This window comes from Salmo salar, chromosome 13 (assembly GCF_965601325.2).
Source record: "Salmo salar chromosome 13, fSalSal1, whole genome shotgun sequence".
Lineage (NCBI taxonomy): Eukaryota > Metazoa > Chordata > Actinopteri > Salmoniformes > Salmonidae > Salmo > Salmo salar.
Genome location: NC_138303.1, coordinates 20,749,910 through 20,777,861, shown reverse-complemented (window position 1 = coordinate 20,777,861; position 27,952 = coordinate 20,749,910). Strand labels below are relative to the sequence as shown.

Here is a 27,952-nt window from a genome sequence, read left to right as displayed (position 1 = left end):
TTTCCAATGATGGCCTAGGAACAGTGGGTTAACTGCCTTGTTAAAGGGCAGAACGACAGATTTTTAGCTTGTCAGCTCCGGGATTCGAGGGAAATTATGGGAAATTACCGGAAGGCAAAGCCCATAAGCCACTCTAAATATTCAATTCGATGTGAAGATAGTACAGTGTGATTGTTGATATTACTATTTTTGGTGAGTTTATATTTTATATCCATAAATCAGCACATAAAATGATATAGTCAATTTGAAGACCTTCCTGGTGGCACGTAAAAACTACAACTCCCTGGTAGTTCAAACAGGAAGTAGAGTTGTGATGTGGCTAACATGCGATGAAACAGAAATGGATGTGCAAGTATTTTCTCTTAAAACCATCGCTTTGCTGTTTTAAAAGCATTATTTGAAGAATGAAAGGCTTCGGGTATCATCTTGCTATTTGTCTTTTGTTGACGTGGCCAAAATTGTGCTCGACAGAACGAGTTGAGAGACAACAATCGTTGTTAGATTTACACGACAGAGACGATGTTGGCTTGGAACAGGATTATACAATTATTCCCGATGACAACAAAAAATCCTCGAGAAACGAAGGAAATCTAGCTGCTGCCAACCCGCAAAAAGACGGCCACGCAGAGCAATCAACCAGGTGTGATTATAGCTTTTTAATGCGTTGCCCTTGACTGCAACGGGTGAAACAGCTGTCGTTATTCACGGACGACGTTTGTAGAGCAAGGATAGGGGTAGCTGACTAAACTCCACGGTGATGAAGTTAGAGTTCATCAGACACTTCCTTCACCGTGGAGTTTAGTCGGCTACGGTCATGTTTGGTAGACCAAGGTGACCCATTGCATACTCTTGGTAGCCTAGCTAAAATGTCGTTTTGTATGCTTCCTCCCCAAGCCTGGGGATGAGGTTACCTAAAATGTAATGTCAGCAACGATACTCCTTTACATTGAGACATATTCTTATCACACAGAATTAAAAACACACACTGACAAATTACTCTCAAATGACACCCATGTATGCAGGCATAGAGCAGAGTGCACCATGCCTGACCAGAGCCAGGTGCACTTCTGTTTTAGCCATAGGATGTCATTTGATAGCGTATTTACCCACGTGTCTCAAAATGACAAAACATGATAACTCTTATTCTGTCTCCTTGTTCCAGTCTGTTAAATGACACGGATAACTCCAGTAATGACACCCTCCACGCTACCACTGTGGGTGTCAAGGCAACCCCAAAGCCAACCCCGAAGCCCATTCTGCCAGGTGCTGGGGTCAAGGCCCAGGAGGAGGAACAGTCTAGTGGGATGACCATATTCTTCAGCCTACTGGTCATCGGTCAGTAGTGTTGGTCTTCTGCGTATTTTTTATTTTTTATTAAAGCGCCTATGGATTTGAATTATTATTTTTTTTTAGATAGAGAAGAAAGTACTAAATTGTATAGCCTATATTCCGTGTTCATGGCCCTTTATCCATACCCCATCGTTGCAACACTACCACTCCCTCCGATTAGTGTGATCCCTCACGAAACTCCAACAAAAAAATATTTTTCACTACATTTAATCCATAGATTGGCATTTGGAGGAAGGATTGTTGACATATGTTTGACATTTGTATCATAAAGCATAATTTAAAGTAATTAATTGAAGTGGGAACATAATGCTCTATGGATTCAATTGACAATCCATAAAATCATGGTCTTTTTGTTCTAGTTTCTTTGAAATCACCAATTAGTAGTGTTTTGGAGGAAGCTAAAGGAATGGATGATGGGGAATGTTGTGGCAGCACTTCAGACAATCTAGAGAGGACATGTTCTGCCTCTTAGGAATTCCAGTCCTCTGCATTAGTATCGATTAGTGCAGCCTCCAGAGTTAGAAGATATATTCTAAATCAGACGACCAGTGTTTCCCAAATGGTGGGTCAGTCAGAGGTTGTGACTGGATCCTAGACTGGTTCTTAGACTAGATATAGCATATTTGTTGTGTTTAGTCAGTGGGTCACAAGTACATAAAGGTTTAGTTGCATGGCGGCCGAGCACAATAAAAAAACTATCCACAGAATTAATTCAACAAAACCGAATACTCTCACGTTGCTTCTGCAAAACAATTGTATTGTATATGAGGCTCTGTCAGGAAAGCTAGCCTACACAATGCTTAACACTTCCTTGAGCTGCCAATTCATCTTTGGTGAAAGTCAACCTTTAAGTGAGGGGTTTAAATGGATTGAGTGCTTCCTTATTCCTAAGTACTCGTTAGTCTATTGGCTACACGACAGCTTTCAGGAAATGACTCAAGACCCATAATCATTAGTCTAGCTCATTAGTAAAAGGGAAAACCAAAGTGTTTGGTCCACAGATTGATGCAAGCGTTCTACCCTGACCGTTTTCAACTTTTATTTTCACGACACACACATGGAAGCAGTGTTGATCAGCATAATTCAGTATGTGGATTCCCAGCACTTTGGGAGATAAGAGGTTAGACGCTTGATGCTGTGAACAGTCTGACTTGGGAGACTGGACTTCGGTGGTTGGACACTATTTGGATGTTAGATTAAGTAGATTATTGCAGATTAGTCTAAACACATGGATTGGTTCCATTTTAAATCAAATTGTGAAATTAAGCTATAATAACTTAAATGCATTCCTCAGCATTTTTGTTTTCTTGAAGTCAAATTGTTTGGATGCTCTCAAATACTGTATTTTATATTTAAAGTGTGATCTTAACTATGTTTCATTCCCACATTGACACTGTCCCATTTTATCGGTTTTCTCAGGTATCTGCATCATATTGGTGCACCTGCTTATTAAGTTCAAACTGCATTTTCTGCCGGAGAGTGTGGCTGTTGTGTCCTTAGGTAAGTACCACGTGTGATGTACTACTTTAGGTTCATACTGTTTGAGCACTCATTGGACCTAAATATTTTTTCTTGTCTTACAATTTAGCCTTATTCATTTATTACACCATTATTTCTGTCTTCCAACCCCAATTGGGTTGGGCTGTATGTCAGATATCTCCATTTAGATCTTTGCAAGGGCACGGCATCTGCAACAGAAATAGCCTTGCAGGTTGACAGAGTAGAATAGATGCTTGTATAAGATATTACACAGAGAGAACACAGATGGAGAAGATAGTCAACTGTGAGATCATTTCCCAGATTGAAGTTTTTCTGGAGAGGAAATAGTGTTGTATAATTAAGCAATAAGGCCTGTGGGGGGTTTGGTATATGCCAAACACACCACGGCTATGGGCTGTTCTTATGCACAACGCGGAGTGCCTGGACACAGCCCTTAGCAGTGGTATATTGGCCATATACCACAAACCCCTGAGGTGCCTTATTGCTATTATAAACTGGTTACCAACATAATTAGAGCAGTAAAAATAAATGTTTTCATACCCGTGGTATGCAGTCTGATATACCACGGCTGTCAGGCAATCAGGGATCGAACCACCCAGTTTATAATGCCTGTCACGCACACACCACACACAAACAAACAAACCCCTTTCCTCAACCCTGTGCCCAAGGGGACTTCCACAAAGACATTTTATTAGACAATAGCTTTCTTATTCTTTAAAAGATAATACCAAGTAGGGTATCAATGTATAAACATCCACACACTGATGCTCTTTTGGAGTTGGTATTTCCATTTCATGGAAATGTGGCCTTTTCTTAGCTTTGATAATGTGAGACCTTCAACTGTCATGGAGATGAGTGTTTTTTTTATGTGTTGGTGAACTCTTAATGATATCTTGTGGTTGTCTTTCTCTTCCAGGGATCCTGATGGGAGGCTTCATAAAGATAATTGAGTTTCATGAGCTAGCTAATTGGAAGGTATACTACACACTTTGCTGTAAATGTTTAATTCCTGCTTGTTGAATAGAGAGTCTCCCTTAAAAGGGCCTTTTATTCTCGGAGTAGACTGATTACTCATGCACAGAATATGTGAATGTTTGAGATGTCGTCTTGCTTTTTTCAACTTTCTTACTGTCTATTGGAGTATGCGTCTGTGTCTGCCCCAGGTTCCCGTTACCCGTGTGTCTGCCCCAGGTTCCCGTTACCCGTGTGTCTGCCCCAGGTTCCCGTTACCTGTGTGTCTGCCCCAGGTTCCCGTTACCCGTGTGTCTGCCCCAGGTTCCCGTTACCCGTGTGTCTGCCCCAGGTTCCCGTTACCCGTGTGTCTGCCCCAGGTCCCCAGTGTGTCATAAAAAGTGATTCATGCTTCAAGACAGCCCCTCAATTTGTTTAACCCAATCTGGAGCCAACCTAAACAATTCCATGTCTGATATACAGTGGGGCAAAACAGTATTTAGTCAGCCACCAATTGTACAAGTTCTCCCACTTAAAGAGATGAGAGGCCTGTAATTTTCATCATAGGTACACGTCAACTATGACAGACAAAATGAGAAAAAAAAATCCAGAAAATCACATTGTAGGATTTTTAATGAATTTATTTGCAAATTATGGTGGAAAATAAGTATTTGGTCACCTACAAACAAGCAATATTTCTGGCTCTCACAGACCTGTAACTTCTTCTTTAATAAGAGGCTCCTCTGTCCTCCACTCGTTACCTGTATTAATGGCACCTGTTTGAACTTGTTATCAGTATAAAAGACACCTGTCCACAACCTCAAACAGTCACACTCCAAACTCCACTATGGCCAAGACCAAAGAGCTGTCAAAGGACACCAGAAACAAAATTGTAGACCTGCACCAGGCTGGGAAGACTGAATCTGCAATAGGTAAGCAGCTTGGTTTGAACAAATCAACTGTGGGAGCAATTATTAGGAAATGGAAGACATACAAGACCGCTGATAATCTCCCTCGATCTGGGGCTCCACGCAAGATCTCACCCCGTGGGGTCAAAATGATCACAAGAACGGTGAGCAAAAATCCCAGAACCACACGGGGGGACCTAGTGAATGACCTGCAGAGAGCTGGGACAAAAGTAACAAAGCCTACCATCAGTAACACACTACGCCGCCAGGGACTCAAATCCTGCAGTGCCAGACGTGTCCCCCTGCTTAAGCCAGTACATGTCCAGGCCCGTCTGAAGTTTGCTAGAGAGCATTTGGATGATCCAGAAGAGGATTGGGAGAATGTCATATGGTCAGATGAAACCAAAATAGAACTTTTTGGTAAAAACTCAACTCGTCGTGTTTGGAGGACAAAGAATGCTGAGTTGCATCCAAAGAACACCATACCTACTGTGAAGCATGGGGGTGGAAACATCATGCTTTGGGCCTTTTTTTCTGCAAAGGGACCAGGACGACTGATCCGTGTAAAGGAAAGAATGAATGGGGCCATGTATCGTGAGATTTTGAGTGAAAACCTCCCATCAGCAAGGGCATTGAAGATGAAACGTGGCTGGGTCTTTCAGCATGACAATGATCCCAAACACACCGCCCGGGCAACGAAGGAGTGGCTTCGTAAGAAGCATTTCAAGGTCCTGGAGTGGCCTAGCCAGTCTCCAGATCTCAACCCCATAGAAAATCTTTGGAGGGAGTTGAACGTCCGTGTTGCCCAGCGACAGCCCCAAAACATCACTGCTCTAGAGGAGATCTGCATGGAGAAATGGGCCAAAATACCAGCAACAGTGTGTGAAAACCTTACAGAAAACGTTTGACCTGTGTCATTGCCAACAAAGGGTATATAACAAAGTATTGAGAAACTTTTGTTATTGACCAAATACTTATTTTCCACCATAATTTGCAAATAAATTCATAAAAAATCCTACAATGTGATTTTCTGGATTTTTTTTTTCTTCTCATTTTGTCTGTCATAGTTGAAGTGTACCTATGATGAAAATTACAGGCCTCATCTTTTTAAGTGGGAGAACTTGCACAATTGGTGGCTGACTAAATACTTTTTTGCCCCACTGTACACACGGTCTTGTTGTTTACTGTGTGACGGTGACTCAACCTTCAGTATCTGAGAGTTATTTCATGAGTCTCTCACGCTCCTACTCCATCTTTTTATTCTCCTCTCTTTTCTCTGTCTGTGCCCTCTCACTCCCTGGCCCCTCTTTTTGTTCTTCCTGTTCATCTCTGTCCCTCTTCTGTCTTTATTCATACAGCCTCTTTCTCTTTCCCCATGAGGCCCCTGGTCCTCCAGAACTGGTAATGGTGGCAGACTTTGCGTGGATTGGATTGCCAGATGGGGGTCTTCGGGATGCCGTTCCTCACTTACTGTAGTTGTGATCCATGGGTATTGGTTCGAATCCCCATATCCGCAGTGCTAACCTCACACTGAGCTGTTTCTTTGGCGCTACCCCCCCAGGACCACGCTGCTAACTGCCAAGGCCATAATCTACCAACCCCTCAGGCAATGACATCCTGGCTCTGCTCTCATCCTTTTCCATTCATCTCTCTTCTCCAACATGTCTACTTTTCCTTATGTGCTTCCCTCCTGTTATCCTTTCACTCGCTCCCTCCATCTCCCATTTCTCCTCCTGTGTCGTTTCTTTGACGACAGTCCTTTTTTTACCGCATCGTTTCCTCCTCCACTCCAACACGTTGTCTCTTCCCTTATGTCCTTTCCTCCTCCACTCCAACACGTTGTCTCTTCCCTTATGTCCTTTCCTCCTCTCTCTCCATCCATAAATCCATTTCCCCTCTTCAGCATGTGTAGTTTCTGTTCCTTTTGTTCTTCCCTGGCAGTCCTTTTTTTTTAACTATGCAAGTCATTTAAGAACAAATTCTTATTTACAATGGCGGCCAAACCTGGCCAACGCTGGGCCAATTGTGCGCCGCCCTATGGGACTTCCAATCTCGGCCGGATGTGACACAGTCTGGATTCGAACCAGGGACTGTAGTGACGCCTCTTGCACCGACATGCAGTGCCTTAGACAGCTCCTCCACTCGGTAGGACAAGAACACTTGAACATCAGATCGACGTTACTTACTCTAATTCTGCCTTCTACTTCGACTCTTCTGCCCTGGGCTCTCTGCAATTCCAACCCAATTTCCGGGCTACCCAAGAGAAAATGTACGTATAGTCACGTAATGATGAGATAGATGACCTCAGATCGCGGATTTGCTACCAACGGGACTCTCGGAATTGCAATATTCTTTGTTTTTCAGAAACCGTTGCATCAAGTCTGACACCAACAGGCTCTTGAACAGCTTCTATTCCCAAGCAATACGAATGATAAATAGATAACAACATGGCGACACAGATTGAGTTTACCTTGTAACTTCATTGACCTTTTATTTCAGTATTTGCACTGTCTCTATGCACACTCACAGGGCCCTACACACTCACACACACCCACACACACACACACACACACACACACACTGTCACTCCATGTCCTTGCACATAATATGCACATACAGTGCATTTGGAAAGTATTCAGACCCCTTCCCTTTTTTACACATTTTGTTATGGATGGATTAAATATTTTCAATCAACACAATACCCCTTAATGACAAAACGAAAACAGATTTTTAGAAATTGTATTAAATGTATTAAAAATAAAAAACAGAAATGCCTTAAGTATTCAGATCCTTTGCTATGAGACTCGAAATTGATCTCAGTTGCATCCTGTTTCCATTGATCATCCTTGAGATGTTTCTACAACTTGATTGGAGTCCAACTGTGGTAAAATCAATTAATCGGACATGATTTGGAAAGGCACATACCTGTCTATAAAAGAACCCACAGTTGACAGTGCAAGAACCAAGCCATGAGGTCGGAGGAATTGTCCTTAGAGCTCTGAGACAGGATTGTGTCGGCACAGGTCTGGGGAAGGGTACCAAAACAGTTCTGCAGCATTGAAGGTCCCCTAGAACACAGTGGCCTCCATTATTCTTAAATGGAATAAGTTTGGAACTACCAAGACTCTTCCTAGAGCTGGCTGCCTGGCCAAACTGAGCAATCGGGGGAGAAGGGCCTTGGTCAGGGAGGTGACCAAGAACCCGATGGTCACTCTGACAGAGCTCCAGAATTCCTCTGTGGGGATGGGAGAACCTTTCAAAAGGACAACAATCTCTGCAGCACTCCACCAATCAGGCCTTTATGGTAGAGTGGCCAGACGGAAGCCACTCCTCAGTAAAAGCCTCATGACAGCCCGCTTGGAGTTTGCCAAAAGGCACCTAAAGGACTCTGACCATGAGAAACAAGATTCTCTGGTCTGATGAAACCTGAATGCCAAGTGTCACATCTGGAGGAAACCTGGCACCATACCTACGGTGACGCATGGTGTGGCAGCATCATGCTGTGGGGATGTTTTTCACTGACAGGGACTGGAAGACTAGTCAGGATCTAGAGAAAGATGAACAGAGCAAAATACAGAGATCCTTGATGAAAACCTGCTCCAGAGCACTCAGGACCTGGACTGGGGTGAATATTCACCTTCCAACAGGACAATGACCCTAAGCAGACATACAATACAACACAGGAGTGGCTTTGGGATAAGTCTCTGAATGTCCTTGAGGCCCGGACTTGAACCCGATCGAACATCTCTGGAGAGACCTGTTTAAATATTTGCGCAGCAAAGCTCCCCGTCCAATGTGACAGCTCTTGAGAGGATCTGCAGAGAAGAATGGGAGAAACTCCCCAAATACAGGTGTGCCAAGCTTGTGTCATACCCGAGAAGAAGCGAGGCTGTATACGCTGCCAAAAGTGCTTCAACAAAGTATTGAGTAAAGGGTCTGAATACTTACGTAAAAGTGAATATTTCCGTTTTTTTATTTATAATAAATTTGCAAACGTTTCTAAAAACCTGGTTTCGCTTGGCCATTATGGGGTATTGTGTGTAGATTGAGAAATTGTTAATTTAATCCATTGTAGAATAAGGCTTTAATGTAACAAAGTGGAAAAAGTCAAGGGGTCTAAATACTTTCCGAAGGCACTGTACATTTTATACTGACTCTGCACACCCACTCGCATGCAAGCTGCTGCTGCTACTCTGTTTATCTTATATCCTGTTGCCTAGTCACCTTACCCCTATACATATCTACCTCCATCACTCCAGTATCCCTGCACATGTAATACGGTATTGGAACTGACTTTTTAAATATTTCCTGTATATAGTATGCTTACTTTGTGTATATATTCTTTTGTTCTAGTAATACATTGTTATTGGATATTGCGTTGCTGGGTTTGCGTTTGCAAGGAAGGCATTTCACTGTACTTGTGCATGTGACATTAAAAATGTGAAACTAAAATTGCATTAGAAGATCTAACTGAACTAGAAACCGTTCCTAATTCTTATGTAGAGTGGTGACACAATGTACCTTAGTAGTCAAGCCTTATGACTAGTCAACCTGCTCTGTGGTTGGGATTAGATAGACCTGTTTGCTCAGAAATACGTTTTGCATGTCCAAATTTCCCCGTCAGCACAAAGCAGACAGGTTAGCCTAGTAAAAACAGATAACAACATCAAAGATCCACCACCATATTTTACAGTAGGGATGAGCTATTTTCTGCATATGCATTGTTCTTTTGAGGCCAAGCCCACCTCTGGTGTCTGGTGGGTTTGAGAATATCTCTAATTTCTTGTCATATGACCATTAGCACTGGTTCCAATCCAAGTGCCAATGCCGTTTAGCACCCCCTAGAGTTTGCTATGTTCAGATGACAGGAAAAAGAGCTGTTTGGCCTTTGAAAGAACAATGCATATGCAGAAAATACCTCATCCCTACTGTAAAATATGGTGGTGGATCTTTGATGTTATGGGGCTATGTTGCTTCCACTGGGCCTGGGGCCCTTGTTAAGGTCAATGGCATCATGAAATTTACCAAGTACCAGGACATTTTATCCCAAAACCTGGTTGCCTCTGCCAGGAGGCTGAAACTTGGCCTCAAGTTATCTTCCAGCAAGATAATAACCCTAAGCACACGTCAAAATCCACAAAGAAATAGTTAATAAACCACAAAATCAACATTTTGCGATCTCCATCTCCGGACTTGAACCCTATTGGTTTGAAGAGGGCAGTCCATAAGCGCAGATGAAGGTTATCAAGGATCTGGAAAGATTCTGTATGGAGGAATGGTCTAATATCCCTCCCAAAGTTTTCTCCAATCTCATAAAACATTTTAGAAAAATGCTGTATCGTTATCCTTGCAAGGGGAGGGTTCCGGAGTATTGAAAACAGGGGATCCTACTTGTTAGTCTCTCCCTGAGTGATTTGTAATTTTATTTTTTAGCATGCAATATAGCTCAGTATTTGTATCATTTATTTTATACCGTTTTTTTGTTGTCATCTTTATCAATGGATCCAATAATTCTGTACCCCACTGGATATGGTATTCAGGTTGACTATGCATAACAATAATACGATTGTACACACTTAGTTACACCTGAATCACTAACATGCTGTACTTACTGTCACACACGTTGATATTCATAGTCAGCATCGATATAGTGGGGCGATTTACAATCCCCACACACAACGTAACAGCACATGACTCCTGATCCAGGAGCTCAGACAATTTAGCTGAGAGCCAACTGATTTCATTATATCACATTAACCTAACGTGGTGTACAAGAAACGCAAGGTACAGTGTGAGTCAGATAAAGTACGTTATGTATGCATGAGTAGGTTTGTAGACGTGTGTGCCCCCGAGGGGCTTATCATGTGCGTCATGGTGGTGTTAGGCTAGGTCAAACTCAGTCTCGTGCCTGTAAGGGGAGCCTCACTATGATTCACTAGTGTGTGTGTGTGTGTGTGTGTGTGTGTGTGAGAAGCTCTCTTGAAGTGAAAGATGTGTTTTGATAAATCGAGGTCTGTTGCTAACTTAAATAGGCCCTCTTTCCTGTCTCCTCATCTCCTTCTCTTTTCATTTTCTCTCATCCTTTCCACTCCTCGCTCCCACTGACTGCAGTCACCTACATTTTTTTTGTTGTTGCAAAAAATCATTGCTAAAGAGGAAACGAGGTTCTTTGTGTTAACCACCATGTCCCCTGATAGGAAGAGGAGATGTTTCGTCCCAACATGTTCTTCCTCCTGCTTCTGCCGCCCATCATCTTCGAATCAGGATACTCTCTACATAAGGTGTGTGTGTACTTGCGTGCATACATGCGTACGTACGTGTTTATGAGCGTGTGTGTGTTTCCTCTTGGTGTATTGGGATATTTGGTGCTCATCTCTCCACCTCCATGTGTTCTGGTTGCCAGGGTAACTTCTTCCAGAACATTGGTTCCATCACACTGTTTGCTGTCATTGGGACAGCCATCTCTGCCTTCATCGTAGGAGGAGGGATCTACTTCCTGGGACAGGTGAGACTTCTAGAACTCTCCATGGTTGTGGGGTCCCCTGCCATTCCTGGGACAGATGTCCTTCTTGATCTCTCTATCTCCCCATTCCACATCTGTTGTAGCTAATCCACCACCTGGGCTTTACTGATGAGTTGTCTAGTTTTGGACTTTAATGTAGCAATTCATTGATTTGTGTAAAAAAAAAAAAACATATTCAAAATGTACAATGTCTTCCCAGAGGAGATGGCACTTAAAATTAGGAATTAGAACGCATGTTTCCAAAGGTGTCCTCGACAGTGTGATTGCATTGTCAGTCTAGGAATATGTGTGAGAAACGGACAAACCTTGTATAAAACAACCACGATGTCATTTGAGACATGCAGCTCTGTGTTGCAAACTGTTGTGCAATGCTGCAACACTGAAAAAAATCCCACAAAATGATTTGTATTGTAAATGTGTGATGTATCCTGTCTTTCTCTCTTTCTCACAGGCTGATGTGATCTACAAGATGAGTATGACTGACAGGTGAGCAGATCAGCATGACTGTCTGACTGACTGGTGAGGAGGTCCGCATGACTGACTGGTGAGGAGGTCCGCATGACTGACTGACTCTGACTGACAGACTGGCAGGTGGGGAGTTTACCTGTGTAGCTACTAGGGTTGGCTGTTATCCTGAGTTTTCTACCTTCATACCGTTAAAATATATACACCGAGTATACAAAACATTATGAACACCTGCTCTTTCCATTATGTAGAGTGACCAGGGGAAAGCTGTGATCCTTATTGATGTCACTTGTTAAATCCATTTAAATCAGTGTAGATGAAGGGGAGGAGACAGGTTAAAGAAGGATTTTTAAGCCTTGCGACATATAGATTTTGTATGTGTGCCATTCAGCGGGTGAATGGGCAAGACAAAAGATTTAAGTGCCTTTCAACAGGGTATGGTAGTAGGTGCCAGTTTGTCAAGAACTGCAACGCTGCTGGGTTTTTCATGCTCTAGTTTCCTGTGTGTATCAAGAATGGTCTCAGTGTCCCTGTGGAATGCTTTTGACACTTTGAAATGTCTCTGCCCAGACGAATTGAGGCTGTTCAGCAGCATAGCTGGAGCCCTGAGCTGGATATAATTTTATTTGTGATAATGTATTATAGACGGTTAACAGTGGCGCACCCTCCCTCCAAACTCGGGTATATATAACGCCCAAGCCTAGTAGCTACAGTGTCATTATGTAACAATAGTGTATCCTTTCATAAAAAGAGCAGATATTTTCCTCTACACATTTTATTTTATTTATTTCACTTTTATTTAACCAGGTAGGCCAGTTGAGAATAAGTTCTCATTTACAACTGCGACCTGGCCAAGATAAAGCATAGTGGTGTGACAAAAACAACAACAGAGTTACACATACACAAACGTACAGTCAATAACACAAAAGAAAATAAAAATAGAAAGAATCTATGATGCATCCAAGATGATGTAGCAGTCAGACATCTTTGTCCTGTCGTGTCCGTTGTATATATCTTTTTACATCCTTTTCTTCGCATATCTTTTAAAAATATTTTCCTAAACCTCAATTTCTAAATACTCTCCTGCAACCCGCCTCACCCAATGTGGCGTGGATCTGTTTTTTTTTTCTAAAGCATTTCTATTTACTCCGGATCTGGAATCCCTCAACTGAAGCTAGCCAGCTAACTACCTACCAGCTATCAGTTAGCAAACCATTGCTAGCGATCATCAGCTAACCTTTAGCTCGGAAAGCTCTTGCCAGTTCGAACAACGTGACTCAAACCAGAGCATAACGGACCTATCTTTTTTCTCTCTCCAAATCCCCGGATTCCTACCACAAACTCTGAACATTTTCATCTGGATCTTCGCAACTAGCTAACCACAATCCCGTGTGACTACTCCTGGCTAGCGTTTCCATCCCAGAGCAAGCACCAATTAGCCTGAAGCTAGCCCGGCCAGGGCTCCTGTGCTACCATCGAAGCCCACACCTGGGTTACATTATCTGGACCCCTTCTACTGCTGGTACGGGGCACGGAACCCAGCCGATCCTCTACGACTGGAATACCGACATAATCTGCCCGAGGATTCCAACAGGCCCCTCAGGCGCAACGTTCGCTGAAGGCCAAGTCCGCTAACCGCGGCCTGCTAGCTACCTAGAGCTACTTGGAACCCTACTAATCTACGACTGGTCTATCGACGTCACAGCACAAAGAGGCAAAACAGATTTACCTCCATCGCGACATCCCCCAAAGGCCCTTCTGCTAACTTGCTAGCCCCGGTCTGCTAACTGCTAGCTCGCTTGCCACGGTCTGCTAACTGCTAGCTCGCTTGCCACGGTCTGCTAACTGCTAGCTCGCTTGCCACGGTCTGCTAACTGCTAGCTCGCTTGCCACGGTCTGCTAGCTGCTAGCTCGCTTGCCACGGTCTGCTAGCTGCTAGCTCGCTTGCCCCGGTCTGCTAGCTGCTAGCTCGCTTGCCCCGGTCTGCTAGCTGCTAGCTCGCTTGCCCCGGTCTGCTAGCTGCTAGCTCGCTTGCCCCGGTCTGCAAGCTGCTAGCTCGCTTGCCCCGGTCTGCAAGCTGCTAGCTCGCTTGCCCCGGTCTGCAAGCTGCTAGCTCGCTTGCCCCGGTCTGCAAGCTGCTAGCTCGCTGTCTGAATCGCCGTGTCCCCAGTCAGCCCAACCACTCACTGGACCCATATGTTCACTTGGCTACGCATGCCTCTCTCTAATATCAATATGCCTTGTCCATTACTGTCCTGGTTAGGGATTACTGTCTTATTTCACTGTAGAGCCTCTAGCCCTGCTCAATATGCCTTAACCAACCATGTTGTTCCACCTCCTACATATGCGATGACATCACCTGGTTTAAACGTCTCTTGAGACAATATCTCTCTCATCATTACTCAATGCCTAGGTTTACCTACAATGTACTCACATCCTACCTTACCTTTGTCTGTACACTATGCCTTGAATCTATGCTATCGTGCCCAGAAACCTGCTCCTTTTACTCTGTTCCGAACGTGCTAGACGGCCAGTTCGTATAGCCTTTAGCCGTACCCTTATCCTACTCCTCCTCTGGTCCTCTGGTGATGTATAGATTAATCCAGGTCCTGCAGTGCCTAGCTCCACTCCCCAGGTGCTCTCATTTGTTGACTTCTGTAACCGTAAAAGCCTTGGTTTTATGCATGTTAACATTAGAAGCCTACTCCCTAAGTTTGTTTTACTCACTGCTTTAGCACACTCTGCCAACCGGGATGTCTTAGCCGTATCTGAATCCTGGCTTAAGAAAACCACCAAAAACTCTGAAATCTCCATCGCTAACTACAACATTTTCAGACAAGATAGAACTGCCAAAGGGGGCGGTGTTGCAATTTACTGCAAAGATATACAGAACTCTGCAGGCTTACTATCCAAGTCTGTACCCAAACAATTTGATCTTCTACTTCTAAAAATGGACCTTTGCAGAAACAAGTCTCTCACTGTTGCCGCTTGCTATAGACCTCCCTCTGCCCCCAGCTGTGCCCTCGATACCATATGTGAATTGATTGCCCCCCCATCTATCTTCTGAGCTCGTGCTACTAGGTGACCTAAACTGGGACATGCTTAACACCCCGGCCATCCTACAATCTAAGCTTGATGCCCTCAATCTCACACAAATTAACAATGAACCTACCAGGTACAACCCCAAATCCGTAAACACAGGTACCCTCGTAGATATCATCCTAACTAACTCGCCCTACAAATACACCTCTGCTGTTTTCAATCAAGATCTCAGTGATCACTGCCTCATTGCCTGCATCCATAATGGGTCTGCGACCAAACGACCACCCCTCATCACTGTCAAACGCTCCCTAAAACACTTCTGCGAGCAGGCCTTTCTAATCGACCTGGCCGGGGTATCCTGGAATGACATTGACCTCATCCCGTCAGGAGATGATGCCTGGCTATTCTTTAAAAGTGCCTTCCTCACCATCTTAAATAAGCATGCCCCATTTAAAAAAAAAAAAAAAAAAAAAAATCTACTAGGAATAGATATAGTCCTTGGTTCACTCCAGACCTGTCTGGCCTTGACCAGCACAAAAACATCCTGTGGCGTATTGCATTAGCATTGAATAGCCCCCGTGATATGCAGCTTTTCAGGGAAGTTAGGAACAAATATACACAGGCAGTTAGCTTTCCTAAGGCTAGCTTTTTCAAACAGCACTTTGCATCCTGTAGTACTAACTCAAAGTTCTGGGACACTGTAAAGTCCATGGAGAATAAGAGCACCTCTTCCCAGCTGCCCACTGCTCTGAGGCTAGGAAACACTGTTACCACCGATAAATCCACTATAATTGAGAATTTCAATAAGCATTTCTCTATGGCTGGCCATGCTTTCCACATGTCTACCCCTACCCCGGTCAACTGCCCGGCAGCCACCCGTCAAAGCCCCCACCATTTCTCCTTCACCCAAATCCAGTCAGCTGATGTTCTGAAAGAGCTGCAAAATCTGGACCCCTACAAATCAGCCGGGCTAGACAATCTGGACCCTCTTTCTAAAATGATCTTCCGAAATTGTTGCAACCCCTATTACTAGCCTGTTCAACCGCTTTCGTATCGTCTGAGATTCCCAAAGATTGGAAAGCTGCCGCGGTCATCCCCCTCATCAAAGGGGGTGGACACTCAAGACCCAAACTGCTACAGACCTACATCTATCCTACCCTGTCTTTCTAAGGTCTTCGAAAGCCAAGTTAACAAACAGATTACCGACCATTTCAAATCCCACCGTACCTTTTCATCTATGCAATCTGGTTTTAGAGCTGGTCATGGGTGCACCTCAGCCACGCTCAAGGTCCTAAATGGCATCGTAACCGCCATCGATAAGAGACATTACTGTGCAGCCGTATTCATCGACCTGGCCAAGGCTTTCGACTCTGTCAATCACCACATTCTTATTGGCAGACTCGAAAGCCTTGGTTTCTCAAATGATTGCCTCGCCTGGTTCACCAACGACTTCTCAGATAGAGTTCAGTGTGTCAAATCGGAGGGCCTGTTGTCCGGACCTCTGGCAGTCTCTATGGGGGTGCCACAGGGTTCAATTCTCGGGCCGACTCTCTTCTCTGTATACATCAATGATGTCGCTCTTGCTGCTGGTGATTCTCTGATCCACCTCTACGCAGACAACACCATTCTGTATACTTCTGGCCCCTCTTTGGACACTGTGTTAACTAACCTCCAGATGAGCTTCAATACCATACATTTCTCCTTCCGTGGCCTCCAACTGCTCTTAAACGCAAGTAAAACTAAATGCATGCTATTCAATTGATCACTGCCCGCACCTGCTCACCCATCCAGCATCACTACTCTGGACGGTTCTGACTTAGAATATGTGGGCAACTACAAATACCTAGGTGACTGGTTAGACTGTGAACTCTCCTTCCAGACTCACATTAAGCATCTCCAATCCAAAATTAAATCTAGAATCGGCTTCCTATATCGCGACAAAGCATCCTTCACTCATGCTGCCAAACATATCCTCGTAAAACTGACCATCCTACCGATCCTCGACTTCTGTGATGTCATCTATAAAATAGCCTCCAACACTCTACTCAACAAATTGGATGCAGTCTATCACAGTGTCATCTGTTTTGTCACCAAAGCCCCATACTCTACCCACCACTGTGACCTGTACGCTCTCTTTGGTTGGCCCTCGCTTCATACTCGTCACCAAACCCACTGGCTACAGGTTATCTACAAGTCTCTGCTAGGTAAAGCTGAGTAGTGTTGGGGGCTATTTTGTAAATTACATCACCGAAGTCAAGGATCGGTAGGATAGTCAGTTTTACGACGGTATGTTTGGCGGCATGAGTGAAGGAGGCTTTGTTGCGAAATAGGAAGCCGATTTGATTCTAGATTTAATTTTGGATTGGAGATGCTTCATGTCTGGAAGGAGAGTTTAGTCTAACCAGACACCTAGGTATTTGTAGTTGTCCACATTCTAAGTCAGAACCATCCAGAGTAGTGATGCTTGTCGGGCGGGAGGATGGGGGCAGCAATCGGTTGAAGAGCATGCAATTAGTTTTACTAGCATTTAAGTTGGAGGCCACAGAAGGAGTGTTGTATGGCGTTGAAGCTCGTTTTGGAGGTTTGTTAGCACAGTGTCCAAAGAAGGGCCAGATGTATACAGAATGGTGTCGTCTGCGTAGAGGTGGATCAGAGAATCACCAGCAAGAGCAACATCATTGATATATACAGAGAAAAGTCGGCCCGAGAATTGAGCCCTGTGGCTCCCCCATAGAGATTGCCAGAGGTCCGGACAACAGGCATGATTTGACACACTGAACTCTGAGAAGTAGTTGGTGAACCAGGTGAGGCAGACATTTGAGAAGCCAGGGCTGAGCATATGCACTGAGCATATTTCCAAAGGAGGGGAGCAGCCTTAGGATGAGGAAGTGGTGTGTTTGAAGGTTCACCCAATGTCTCTGTAGTCACATGCTGTGGAGTGTGTGTGTTTTCAGAAGTCAGTTTGTTTTCGTGAGTCACTCTCTGCCTTTCTGTCTATATGTTTTCACTGACTGTTATCTACCCTTTTTCTACTGTTTTTAACCATGATTAAAACAGCCTGTAAAATAATTGCAAATCCAAAGCTTTCTCCAACAAATTGTTGTCCCTCTCCCTCCTGAAGCTTTGCGTTTGGTTCTCTGATCTCGGCTGTGGACCCCGTAGCAACCATCGCCATCTTCAATGCCCTCAACGTGGACCCTGTCCTCAACATGCTGGTGTTTGGAGAGAGCATCCTCAACGATGCTGTCTCTATCGTACTCACCAAGTACGTATTCCTCCTTCTCATCCCCTCTTTCCTCTTCCACCTCATGCTGTTTTATCTAGGCACTACATGTACATCTGCTGGTAAAGGCCAGTATAATGTGTGCAATTCTTAGTCAGGGCACTCACCCTCTGTCCCTGTGTTGTAATTCTAAATGTCAGATGAGCTGCCATGCCTTGGAAATGCCCCCCCCCCCCCCCTTTTTTTTGCTGCTACAACAGCCTCTACTGTTCTGGGAAGGATTTCCACTAGATGTTGGGACATTGTTGCAGGGACTTGCTTCTATTTAGCCACTAAAGCATTAGTTTGGTCAGCCACTGATATTGGGTGACTAGGCCTGACTCGCAGTCAGCGTTCCAATTCGTCCCAAAAGTGTGTGATGGGGTTGAGGTCAGAGCTCTGTGCAGGCCAGTCAAGTTTTTCCACACCGATCTTGACAAACCATTTCTGTATGGACCTTGCTTTGTGCATGGGGGCATTGTCATGCTGAAACAGAAAAGGGCCTTCCCCAAACTGTTGCCACTAAGTTGGAAACACAGAATAGTCTAGAATGTCATGGAATGCTGTAGTGTTAAGATGTCCCTTTACTGGAACGAAGGGGCCTAGCCCGAACCATGAAAACAGCCTTTCCTCCACCAAACTGTACAGTTGGCACTATGGATTGGGGCAGATAGCGTACTCCTGGCATCCGCCAAACCCAGATTAATCTATCGGACTGCCAGATGGTGAAGTGTGAATCCTCACTCCAGAGAAAGCGTTTCCACTCCTACAGAGTCCCATGGCAGCGAGCTTTACACCAATCCAGCTAACGCTTTGCATTGCACATGGTGAACTTAGGCTTGTGTGCGGCTGCTCGGCCACGGAAACCCATTTCATGAAGGTCCTGAAGAACAGTTTGTGTGCTGATATTGCTTCCGGCGGTAGTTTGGAACTCGGTAGTGAGTGTTGGAACCGAGGACAAATTATTTTTACGAGCTACATGCTTCGGCCCTCAACGGTCCCGTTCTGTTAGCTTTTGTGGCCTACCACTTTGCGTTAGAGCCGCTGTTGCTCCTAGATATTCCACTTCACAATAACATCGCTTACAGTAGACCAGGGCAACTCTAGCAGGGCAGAAATTTGACAAACTGACTTATTGGAAAGGTGGCATCCTATGACGGTGTCATGTTGAAGGCCATTCTACTGCCAATCTCTCTCTGTCATGGTGCTCTCACGTGTTGCCTCGCTTGTATACATTAAATGAACCCATGCAGAGTTGGCCTCTGATAGCGGGTGTTACCCACTTATGGGAACACCTTCCTAGAGCACAGCAGACCGCGCCTTGATTTGGGAGGCCGATGACATCATGGATTAACATAAGATTAACTCCTTGAATGCCCTACTGCTTGAAGTTTGCTGTTCAATGCGCACTTTGCATTGTTTCTCTAGAGTTAAATCTGATCAAGCCTGAACTGTGCGATGTAGTAGGGAGTTGTAGTTTCCAACAGGCCAATATTCTACGTAGTTTAGTGTAGAAAATGTGGTAATTGACTACAATGACCAACTTTGTCCGGTCTTTGTTTCTTTTATGCCTACTACACTAGGTTGTAGCTTCGGGTGTTGCAGACACTGAGAGTGATGAGACAGAAGAGGGATAGAGAGCAGTTGCTACTGTATCTCTACCTGAAAATACATTATCTAAGAGTGAGTGATAGTTGGTATTCAGCGGTCATAAAAATATGCCTTATTTACTTTGAAGAACTACAAATAGTGATTTTGTCAGACAGCATAGGCAGCAGCTCTGTAGAGATGAGATGATGACTTGGAATTAAATAATAAAGTCATCAAATAAAACAAATGTAATACAAACCTGAAATATTTTGGTAAAGTAATGTCAATAATTGAGAATCAGTAATGGGCTGTCACTACCATCATGGGACTTGTATTCATTTTTTTATTCTGTGTTACAACGTTCAAATCATATAATGCTGAGTGCATTTTAATGTCAAAAAATAAATACATTGAAAACGTGATTTATTTTTTTGACGATCTAACTAAAACCGAACCGACCACCAAAAGCACTAATCGCTCAGTACAACAGGTTAGTTTTAGAGTTCTCAGAAAATGACCGTGTTTGTATTCAGACATCAGATATACTGTGTTCCTTGTGTCATCTGTGACTGGCTAGGTCACAGGAAAATATTTGTCATGTTTCCGATGTGTACAGAGCAATCTGATAACCCTGTGTTGGGAGAACAGGTTCTCACACAGACGGGCAGGAGGAAGACACACACACACACACACACACACACACACACACACACACACACACACACACACACACACACACACACACACACATATGCAGATAGTAGATTGAGAGAAGGTTAAACATTTTGTATTGGTGATGCAACGTGACTGCCCTCTTGGGTGACATCATATTAGTGCATAAATGAATGATTTAAAAAAAAATGTATGTCAAATCGCCAATTGGCAACCCATCCCTTATGGTATTAATTGACGCATAAGCAAACATTAAAACAATTCACTATGGTAATTAAATAAAAATCTTCCGGTGTTATCTGCATTGCGCATCGCATATGGAGTGAAAAAGAAACTACATGTTGGATGAGTTACACTATGGCCTTCTGGCAAAATAAAAAGCATATACACTTGCAGGCTGAGTATTTTAGGTCAAATGGGTTACATATTCCCTCCCCAAGGTAATCTATAATGTATTATATTTCCCAAGTAATTATTGACTAACAAAACCATATGAAATGCTCTATACCTAACATCACCATGACGTATTCTTTTCCCTCTTTATGTCATTGTGTCGTTCAGTACGGCCGAGGGCTTTGCCCGGGATGATAACTCCATGGTAACGGGCTGGGAGACATTCCTCCAGGCGTTGGGATACTTCCTCAAGATGTTCTTCGGTTCCGCTGCCCTCGGAACCCTCACCGGACTCATATCTGCCATTGTATCTTCTCTGTGTGTGTGATGGAGTGTTTTGTGTAGTATGTTGATAATATTCCCATTTAACATGTTCAAACACCTTGTAAACACGAGCCTGTTACTGTTTTACCCTTGACCCCTGTGCCAGTTCCTGAAACACTTTGACCTGAGGAAGACTCCGTCTTTAGAGTTTGGCATGATGATCATCTTTGCCTACCTGCCCTATGGCCTGGCAGAGGGCATTAAACTCTCTGGTGAGTCCTCTCATGTCAGTGTAATATCAAGCACACAATGGAATGTCATGAATTTTTCTATGCATTTGCTACCCTATCGTTCACCCCTCTATCTCTCTGTGCAGGTATCATGTCTATCCTGTTTTCGGGGATTGTGATGTCACACTACACCCATCACAACCTGTCTCCTGTCACTCAGATCCTAATGCAGCAGACCCTCCGCTCGGTGGCCTTCATGTGTGGTTAGCACTTGTCTTTCTGCCTCAAGTCCTTTCCCCCATATCCTGTTGTAAAAAACAATGACTTGTGTTATTTATTTTTAACCAGGTAAGACCCATTGAGGTTAAAAACCTATTTTTCGAGGGCAGCCTGGCAAGAAGGCAAAACGGGGAAATGGCAGCGTGTACATAAACTTTTACAGACAAATACAAAATACATACAAAAGACAGTGTCACAATTTTGTTTTCTTCTCCACAGAGACTTGCGTGTTTGCTTTCCTGGGTCTCTCCATCTTCAGCTTCCCTCACAAGTTTGAGCTTTCCTTCGTCATCTGGTGTATAGTAAGTAATCCCAACGTGTAGTGACCAGATATAGCCTAGCATTACTACCAGCTAGTAGTGACCTGATATAGCCTAGCATTACTACCAGCCTGTAGTGACCAGGTATAGCCTAGCATTACTCCCAACCTGTAGTGACCAGGTATAGCCTAGCATTACTCCCAACCTGTAGTGACCAGGTATAGCCTAGCATTACTCCCAACCTGTAGTGACCAGGTATAGCCTAGCATTACTACCAGCTAGTAGTGACCTGATATAGCCTAGCATTACTACCAGCTAGTAGTGACCTGATATAGCCTAGCATTACTACCAGCCTGTAGTGGCCAGATATAGCCTAGCATTACTACCAGCCTGTAGTGGCCAGATATAGCCTAGCATTACTACCAGCCTGTAGTGGCCAGATATAGCCTAGCATTACTCCCAGCCTGTAGTGACCAGATATAGCCTAGCATTACTCCCAGCCTGTAGTGACCAGATATAGCCTAGCATTACTCCCAGCCTGTAGTGACCAGGTATAGCCTAGCATTACTACCAACGTCTAGTGACCAGGCATAGCCTAGCATTACTACCAACGTCTAGTGACCAGGCATAGCCTAGAATTACTACCAACGTCTAGTGACCAGGCATAGCCTAGAATTACTACCAACGTCTAGTGACCAGGCATAGCCTAGAATTACTACCAACGTCTAGTGACCAGGCATAGCCTAGAATTACTACCAACGTGTAGTGACCAGGCATAGCCTAGAATTACTACCAACGTGTAGTGACCAGGCATAGCCTAGAATTACTACCAACGTGTAGTGACCAGGCATAGCCTAGAATTACTACCAACGTGTAGTGACCAGGCATAGCCTAGAATTACTACCAACGTGTAGTGACCAGGCATAGCCTAGAATTACTACCAACGTGTAGTGACCAGGCATAGCCTAGAATTACTACCAACGTGTAGTGACCAGGCATAGCCTAGAATTACTACCAACGTGTAGTGACCAGGCATAGCCTAGAATTACTACCAACGTGTAGTGACCAGGCATAGCCTAGAATTACTACCAACGTGTAGTGACCAGGCATAGCTAACAATGTTCCCTCTAAGATGCTCCCCGGGACTGCCAAGCAGAAGAAATATATCATCGCAAACAGAGAAACACGAAATGTAACATTTTCCCGTTAACACTATCAACGTTTCCCTTTACTGTGGGAATTGTGATCGAATCAACACAATATTAGCCACTTTCAATGCAACATACTGAAACTGACTATGCAAGACTTAGTGTGCAAAAATAACTGTTGTTGTAGGCAGAACTCATCAGAGTAGGATTTTATTGCATTGACAGGCACACCTCAGGCCCGGTGTGCCATAACCAATCAGAGCTGCAGTAGGCCTATATGCAAATTCACCGTTGCCATATATGTATCTGTGCCATTCGCTTTGAACTGGACTGTTTTTTACAGCATGAGCGGTCGTGAGTAGATGCGCTTGTTTTGAGATCCAAGCGAGGGCTACATGTAGGGACGTGTGCACATATGTACATTTGTTCATATCCTTTGCTTGTTAGTGGGTTATTAACCCAGTTATGGGTAATTTGTTGTCAGCAATGGGGGAGTTATTGCTTCCTACAAGAGCACAAAACGTGTGCATTTCTAGACATCTTTGAAAAGTGACTTAGGTAAAAAGCTTTTTTGTCTTAAAGGGGCAGTGTTATATTTTGAGAGGCTTGAATAAGCTAAGTAGCCAATGGTCAGAGGGTAGCATAATTTCTGATTCTCTATAATTAATGGTATGGGAATAATGATGCATTTTATTTTCTCAAGTGGTTTCTTTCATCAAACACAACATTTTCAGTCACCTGCTTGTCTGAAGGTTAACAGGTTAATGTCAAGCCCTGCATGTTTTTTTTTAAAGTCTCATGGAATGTAGGCCTACATTGAACTGCACACATTGGCTGCTACTGTAGGTTGAACAGCTATTTCCATGTTAAAATGTTATGGGATGCATTTTCTCTCTATTTGATGGTAGGCCACTCTGGTAGGCCTACATTATGATCAAATAGCCACAGGAGCCTACTTGGCCACTGTTAAAACTAATTTAAAGCGGGTACAGCCTCAGTGTTCACAGTAAACACGCGACAGAAGTTGAAAAGAATTTTCACAACTTTCAAGTTTGCACTCAGCAGACCTGAAATGTTCTCAGTGATGAGGGAACATTGCCACCTAGTGTTAGCATTCTATACTACAATGGGTTGAGCCGAGATGTGGACATAAGGGTAGGGTTGGGGTTTAACCAGGATGTGGACATGAAGCTAGGGTTAGGGTTTAACCAGGATGTGGACCTGAAGCTAGGGTTGAACCAGGATGAGGACATGAGGTTAGGGGTTTAACCAGGATGTGGATGTGAAGCTAGGGTTGAACCAGGATGTAGACATGAAGTTAGTGCTAGAGGTTAGGGTTTGTCCAGGATGTGGACATGAAGCTAGGGTTAGGGGCAAAGGTTACTGTTTGTGCTGAGCTTTGTATTCTACCTCTTTCCAGGTGTTGGTGTTAGTAGGTCGGGCCGTAAACATTTTCCCGCTCTCCTACCTGCTCAACTTCTTCAGAGATCACAAGATCACGCCCAAGATGATGTTCATCATGTGGTTCAGTGGTAAGTAGAGCATTTCTTCACTACTCTAATACACCTCTATCGGTTTGGCTCTACTGTCCATCCCTCTCTCCCCTTTTCTTGTCTCGCTCCATCCCTCACTCCTTTCCTCTGTTAGGTCTGAGAGGTGCCATCCCCTATGCCCTGAGCCTTCATCTTGGTCTAGAGCCAATAGAGAAGCGCCAGTTGATTGGCACCACCACCATCATCATTGTCCTCTTCACCATCCTCCTCCTCGGCAGTGGGACCATGCCCCTCATTCGCATCATGGACAACGAGGAGAGCCAATCCCGACGCAAGAACAAGAAGGACATCAACCTCAGCAAGACTGAGAAAATGGTAAAAAAAAAAACACGGCAGTGATTTACCCTAGTTCATATAGACATACACAAGCAGACAGATGTTAATGAACACACACTAGCACTCTCTGGAAAGAGGTATCTTGTGGTGTTGCCTCCTCTCATATGCTTCAGTTCCTTCCTGTTTCAAGTTTTGGCACGTGCACATGTACAGCGAAATTACTTTCTTGATAATTCTAAACCCAACAATGCAGTAATCAGTACCAATGTAGTACTAAAACTAACATACGGTAGAATAAGAACAGGAGAAAGTACGAAGCTATCTACAGGGTCAGTTCCAGTACCATATTTACAATGTGCAGGGATACTGGACTGGTAGAGGTAGATGCACTATATGTACAAAAGTATGTGGACACACCTTCAAATTAGTGGCTTCGGCTATTTCAGCCACACCCGTGTATAAAACCGAGCACTGAGCCGTACAACCGCCAAAGACAAACATTGGCAGTTGAATGGCCTTACTGAAGAGCTCAGTGACTTTCAACGTGACACCGTCAGTGGATGCCACCTGTCCAACAAGTCAGTTTGTCACATTTCTGCCCTGCTTGAGATGCCCCGGTCAACTGTAAGTGTTGTTATTGTGAAGTGGAAACATCGGCTCAGCAGCGATCTGGTAGGCCACACAAGCTGACAGAATGGGACTGCAGAGTGCTGAAGCGCATAGCGCGTAAAAATTGTCTGTCCTTGGTTGCAACACTAACTACCGAGTTCCAAACTGCCTCTGGAAGCAACGTCAGCACAAGAACTGTTCGTCGGGAGCATCATGAAAAGGGTTTCAATGATTGAGCAGCTGCACACAAGCCTAAGATCACCATGCGCAATGCAAAGCGTCAGCTGGATTGGTGTAAAGCTCACTGCCATGGGACTCTGTAGGAGTGGAAACGCTTTCTCTGGAATGATGATTCACACTTCACCGTCTGGCAGTCCGATAGAGGAGTCTGGGTTTGGCGAATGCCAGGAGAACACTACCTGCCCGAATGCATAGTGCCAACTGTAAATTTTGGTGGTGGTGGAATAATGGTCTGGTGCTGTTTTTCATGGTTCGGGCTAGGCCCCTTAGTTCCTGTGAAGGGAAATCTTAATGCCAAAGCATACAATGACTATTCTGTTTCCAACTTTGTGGAAAGTTTGGGGAAGGCCCTTTTCTGTTTCAGCATTATGTGTTGGAATGTGCGTGAGTGTGTAGAGTCCTGTCATTTCAGTGTTGTGGTGTTGCCTCTCCTCTCGTATGGCGTCAGTCACTTCCTGTTGTCTCAGTGTTGTGGTGTATGGCGTCAGTCACTTCCTGTTGTGGTGTTGCCTCTCTTCATATGGCGTCAGACCCTTCCTGTTGTCTCAGTGAGAGGAACACTTCAAAGGCCTTACTCACACAAGCGTCAGTCACATGAGACCAGAGGACGAGGCTGATTGCAAACAATAGAAACATTTCGTCAGCCTTTCTTCCTCCCTGATTCTCTTTCTCACTTGTTCATTCATCCCTCTGCATTCCCCCGCTTTCTTGTCCCCCCTCCCTCCCTTCGTTCTCTTCCGTCCCTCCCTCTGTTCTCCTCTTCCCTGTCCCCAGGGTAATGCCTTAGAGTTGGAGCACCTGTCTGAGTTGACAGAGGAGGAGTATGAGGCTCAGATCTACCAGAGACGGGACCTGAAGGGCTTCATGTGGCTGGACGCTAAATACCTCAACCCTTTCTTCACACGACGACTCACACAGGAGGTAACGGCCATTTCAACAGCAAGTGTGTGACATGTAATCCCACCTTGGTTTTAGCTGTGCCACTCTCCCTGACACCATGTTTTATTGGTGTATACACATGCATGCACACGTTCCTATTTGATTCATAAGCACCCAGTCATATTTGCTTGAAAGATGCCTATATCTCCCTGGACTTTCTCAGATGTATTCTGTGAGTTTGTTTTCTGTGTGTGTTCCAGGACCTCCTGCATGGTCGGATCCAGATGAAAACTCTGACCAATAAGTGGTACGAGGAGGTCCGACAGGGCCCGTCTGGTTCTGAGGACGTTGACGACGAGACTGAGCTACTCTGAACCCAACACGCACGCACCTGAGTGTTGATGAATGGGCGGGAAGATGAAAAGAGTGTGTGTCCTGGATTCAGAGTGTGTATGAAAGGACAGGAGACTGCAGAGAGGAACGCTTGTGGAGGAAAACCACTTGTTTCTGCTTCTTCCTTGCGTGTCACCTGTGTGTTCTTGACCACTAATGACTAGTTTCATTCTCTGTGGACTACACCACTCTGCAGCCCCCCCCCCCCCTTCTTCACACCACTACCACTCCTCTACACTGGAGTGCACTATTTGATTTGAGCCAATCCGAAATGCACTGTCGGTGATGTCTGACAAACCGGGTGAAACTGGGAACTGGCAATCACACATTAATTTTCCATTATACCATGTAATGATACTGAAATAGTTTTGTCGATGAGGCTTTCCATGTGCCAACATGTTACTACTCAGCTCTACACGGTAACTACAGATAAGGTACATGGAACATTGATTGAATCGTGGCTAAAGGATAGTGGCCAAATTCTGACCCTTGTGTGTCTATGCAGTTACATGACCTTTTTCCAAGAAAACAAGTTCTATGTAACTACATTTTATTTGAGAGGTGTCGAGGACTAGGGTTAGAAAAGCAGGTTGAAGGGAATCAGAAAGGAACTCCTGTGAAGAGAGAAGCCTCTAGCGAAGCAATATTGGAGTTACTGTTTAGTTCAACTTTCAATGTGCTTTTACATATGCTGATAACTAGATGTTCTGGTAACACAATTTGAATGTTTGCTTTATAAACTACTTATAAGCATTATTGCAAGAATACTTTTTTTGTATGATACCAGGTAATATTATAACATTATGTAGTTACGATTATTTGATTATAATTGTGATAGTAGTTGAAAACAGTTCATAAGCAGGATTTTTAATAAGGTGATATCAAGAGTTTTTTTTTTTTCTCTCATGTGAATCACTTTGATGGAGACAAGGCACCAATGAATGTCTGGGTGACGGGGGGGTAGAGGTCTTGTTTACTTTATATTATCTTTTATATTTAATTTAATTTGTTGCTGGGATGAAGGCTTTTCTGTAAACTCTTGTTACACTAGGCATTGCTGAAAAACACGATGATGGTGATGAGGATCATGATAGAATGTGGTATTTTTAATTTGAAAGAAATTGGCTTGGAGTTATACATAATACAGACATGGCTTGTCATGTGA

General features: G+C 44.1%; 1 protein-coding gene across 2 annotated transcripts; it reads left to right on the top strand.

The window, feature by feature from the left end:
- Positions 1–298: 298 nt before the first annotated feature.
- Positions 299–27,952, top strand: slc9a8 (solute carrier family 9 member 8). Of its 2 annotated transcripts, XM_014134700.3 has the most exons (16): positions 299–640; positions 1,163–1,335; positions 2,770–2,850; positions 3,767–3,825; positions 10,907–10,990; positions 11,113–11,214; positions 11,684–11,718; positions 17,861–18,004; positions 20,825–20,963; positions 21,087–21,192; positions 21,297–21,413; positions 21,649–21,731; positions 24,258–24,369; positions 24,485–24,705; positions 26,290–26,436; positions 26,655–27,952. In XM_014134700.3, the coding sequence occupies exons 1-16, from the start codon at positions 405–407 to the stop codon at positions 26,766–26,768; spliced, it is 1,953 nt and encodes a 650-aa protein (XP_013990175.1). In that variant the 5' UTR covers positions 299–404; the 3' UTR covers positions 26,769–27,952. The 2 variants fall into 2 exon arrangements, with proteins under 2 accessions (XP_013990175.1, XP_013990176.1); XM_014134701.3 differs by lacking the exon at positions 17,861–18,004.

Bases quoted from the DNA above. Each gene is read 5' to 3' on its own strand.
- slc9a8 (XM_014134700.3), top strand. From the start codon at position 405: ATGAAAGGCTTCGGGTATCATCTTGCTATTTGTCTTTTGTTGACGTGG. The intron at 11,719-17,860 runs GTGAGCAGATCA...TCCCTCCTGAAG, and splicing joins AAGATGAGTATGACTGACAG to CTTTGCGTTTGGTTCTCTGA. The intron at 21,732-24,257 runs GTAAGTAATCCC...ACCTCTTTCCAG, and splicing joins CCTTCGTCATCTGGTGTATA to GTGTTGGTGTTAGTAGGTCG.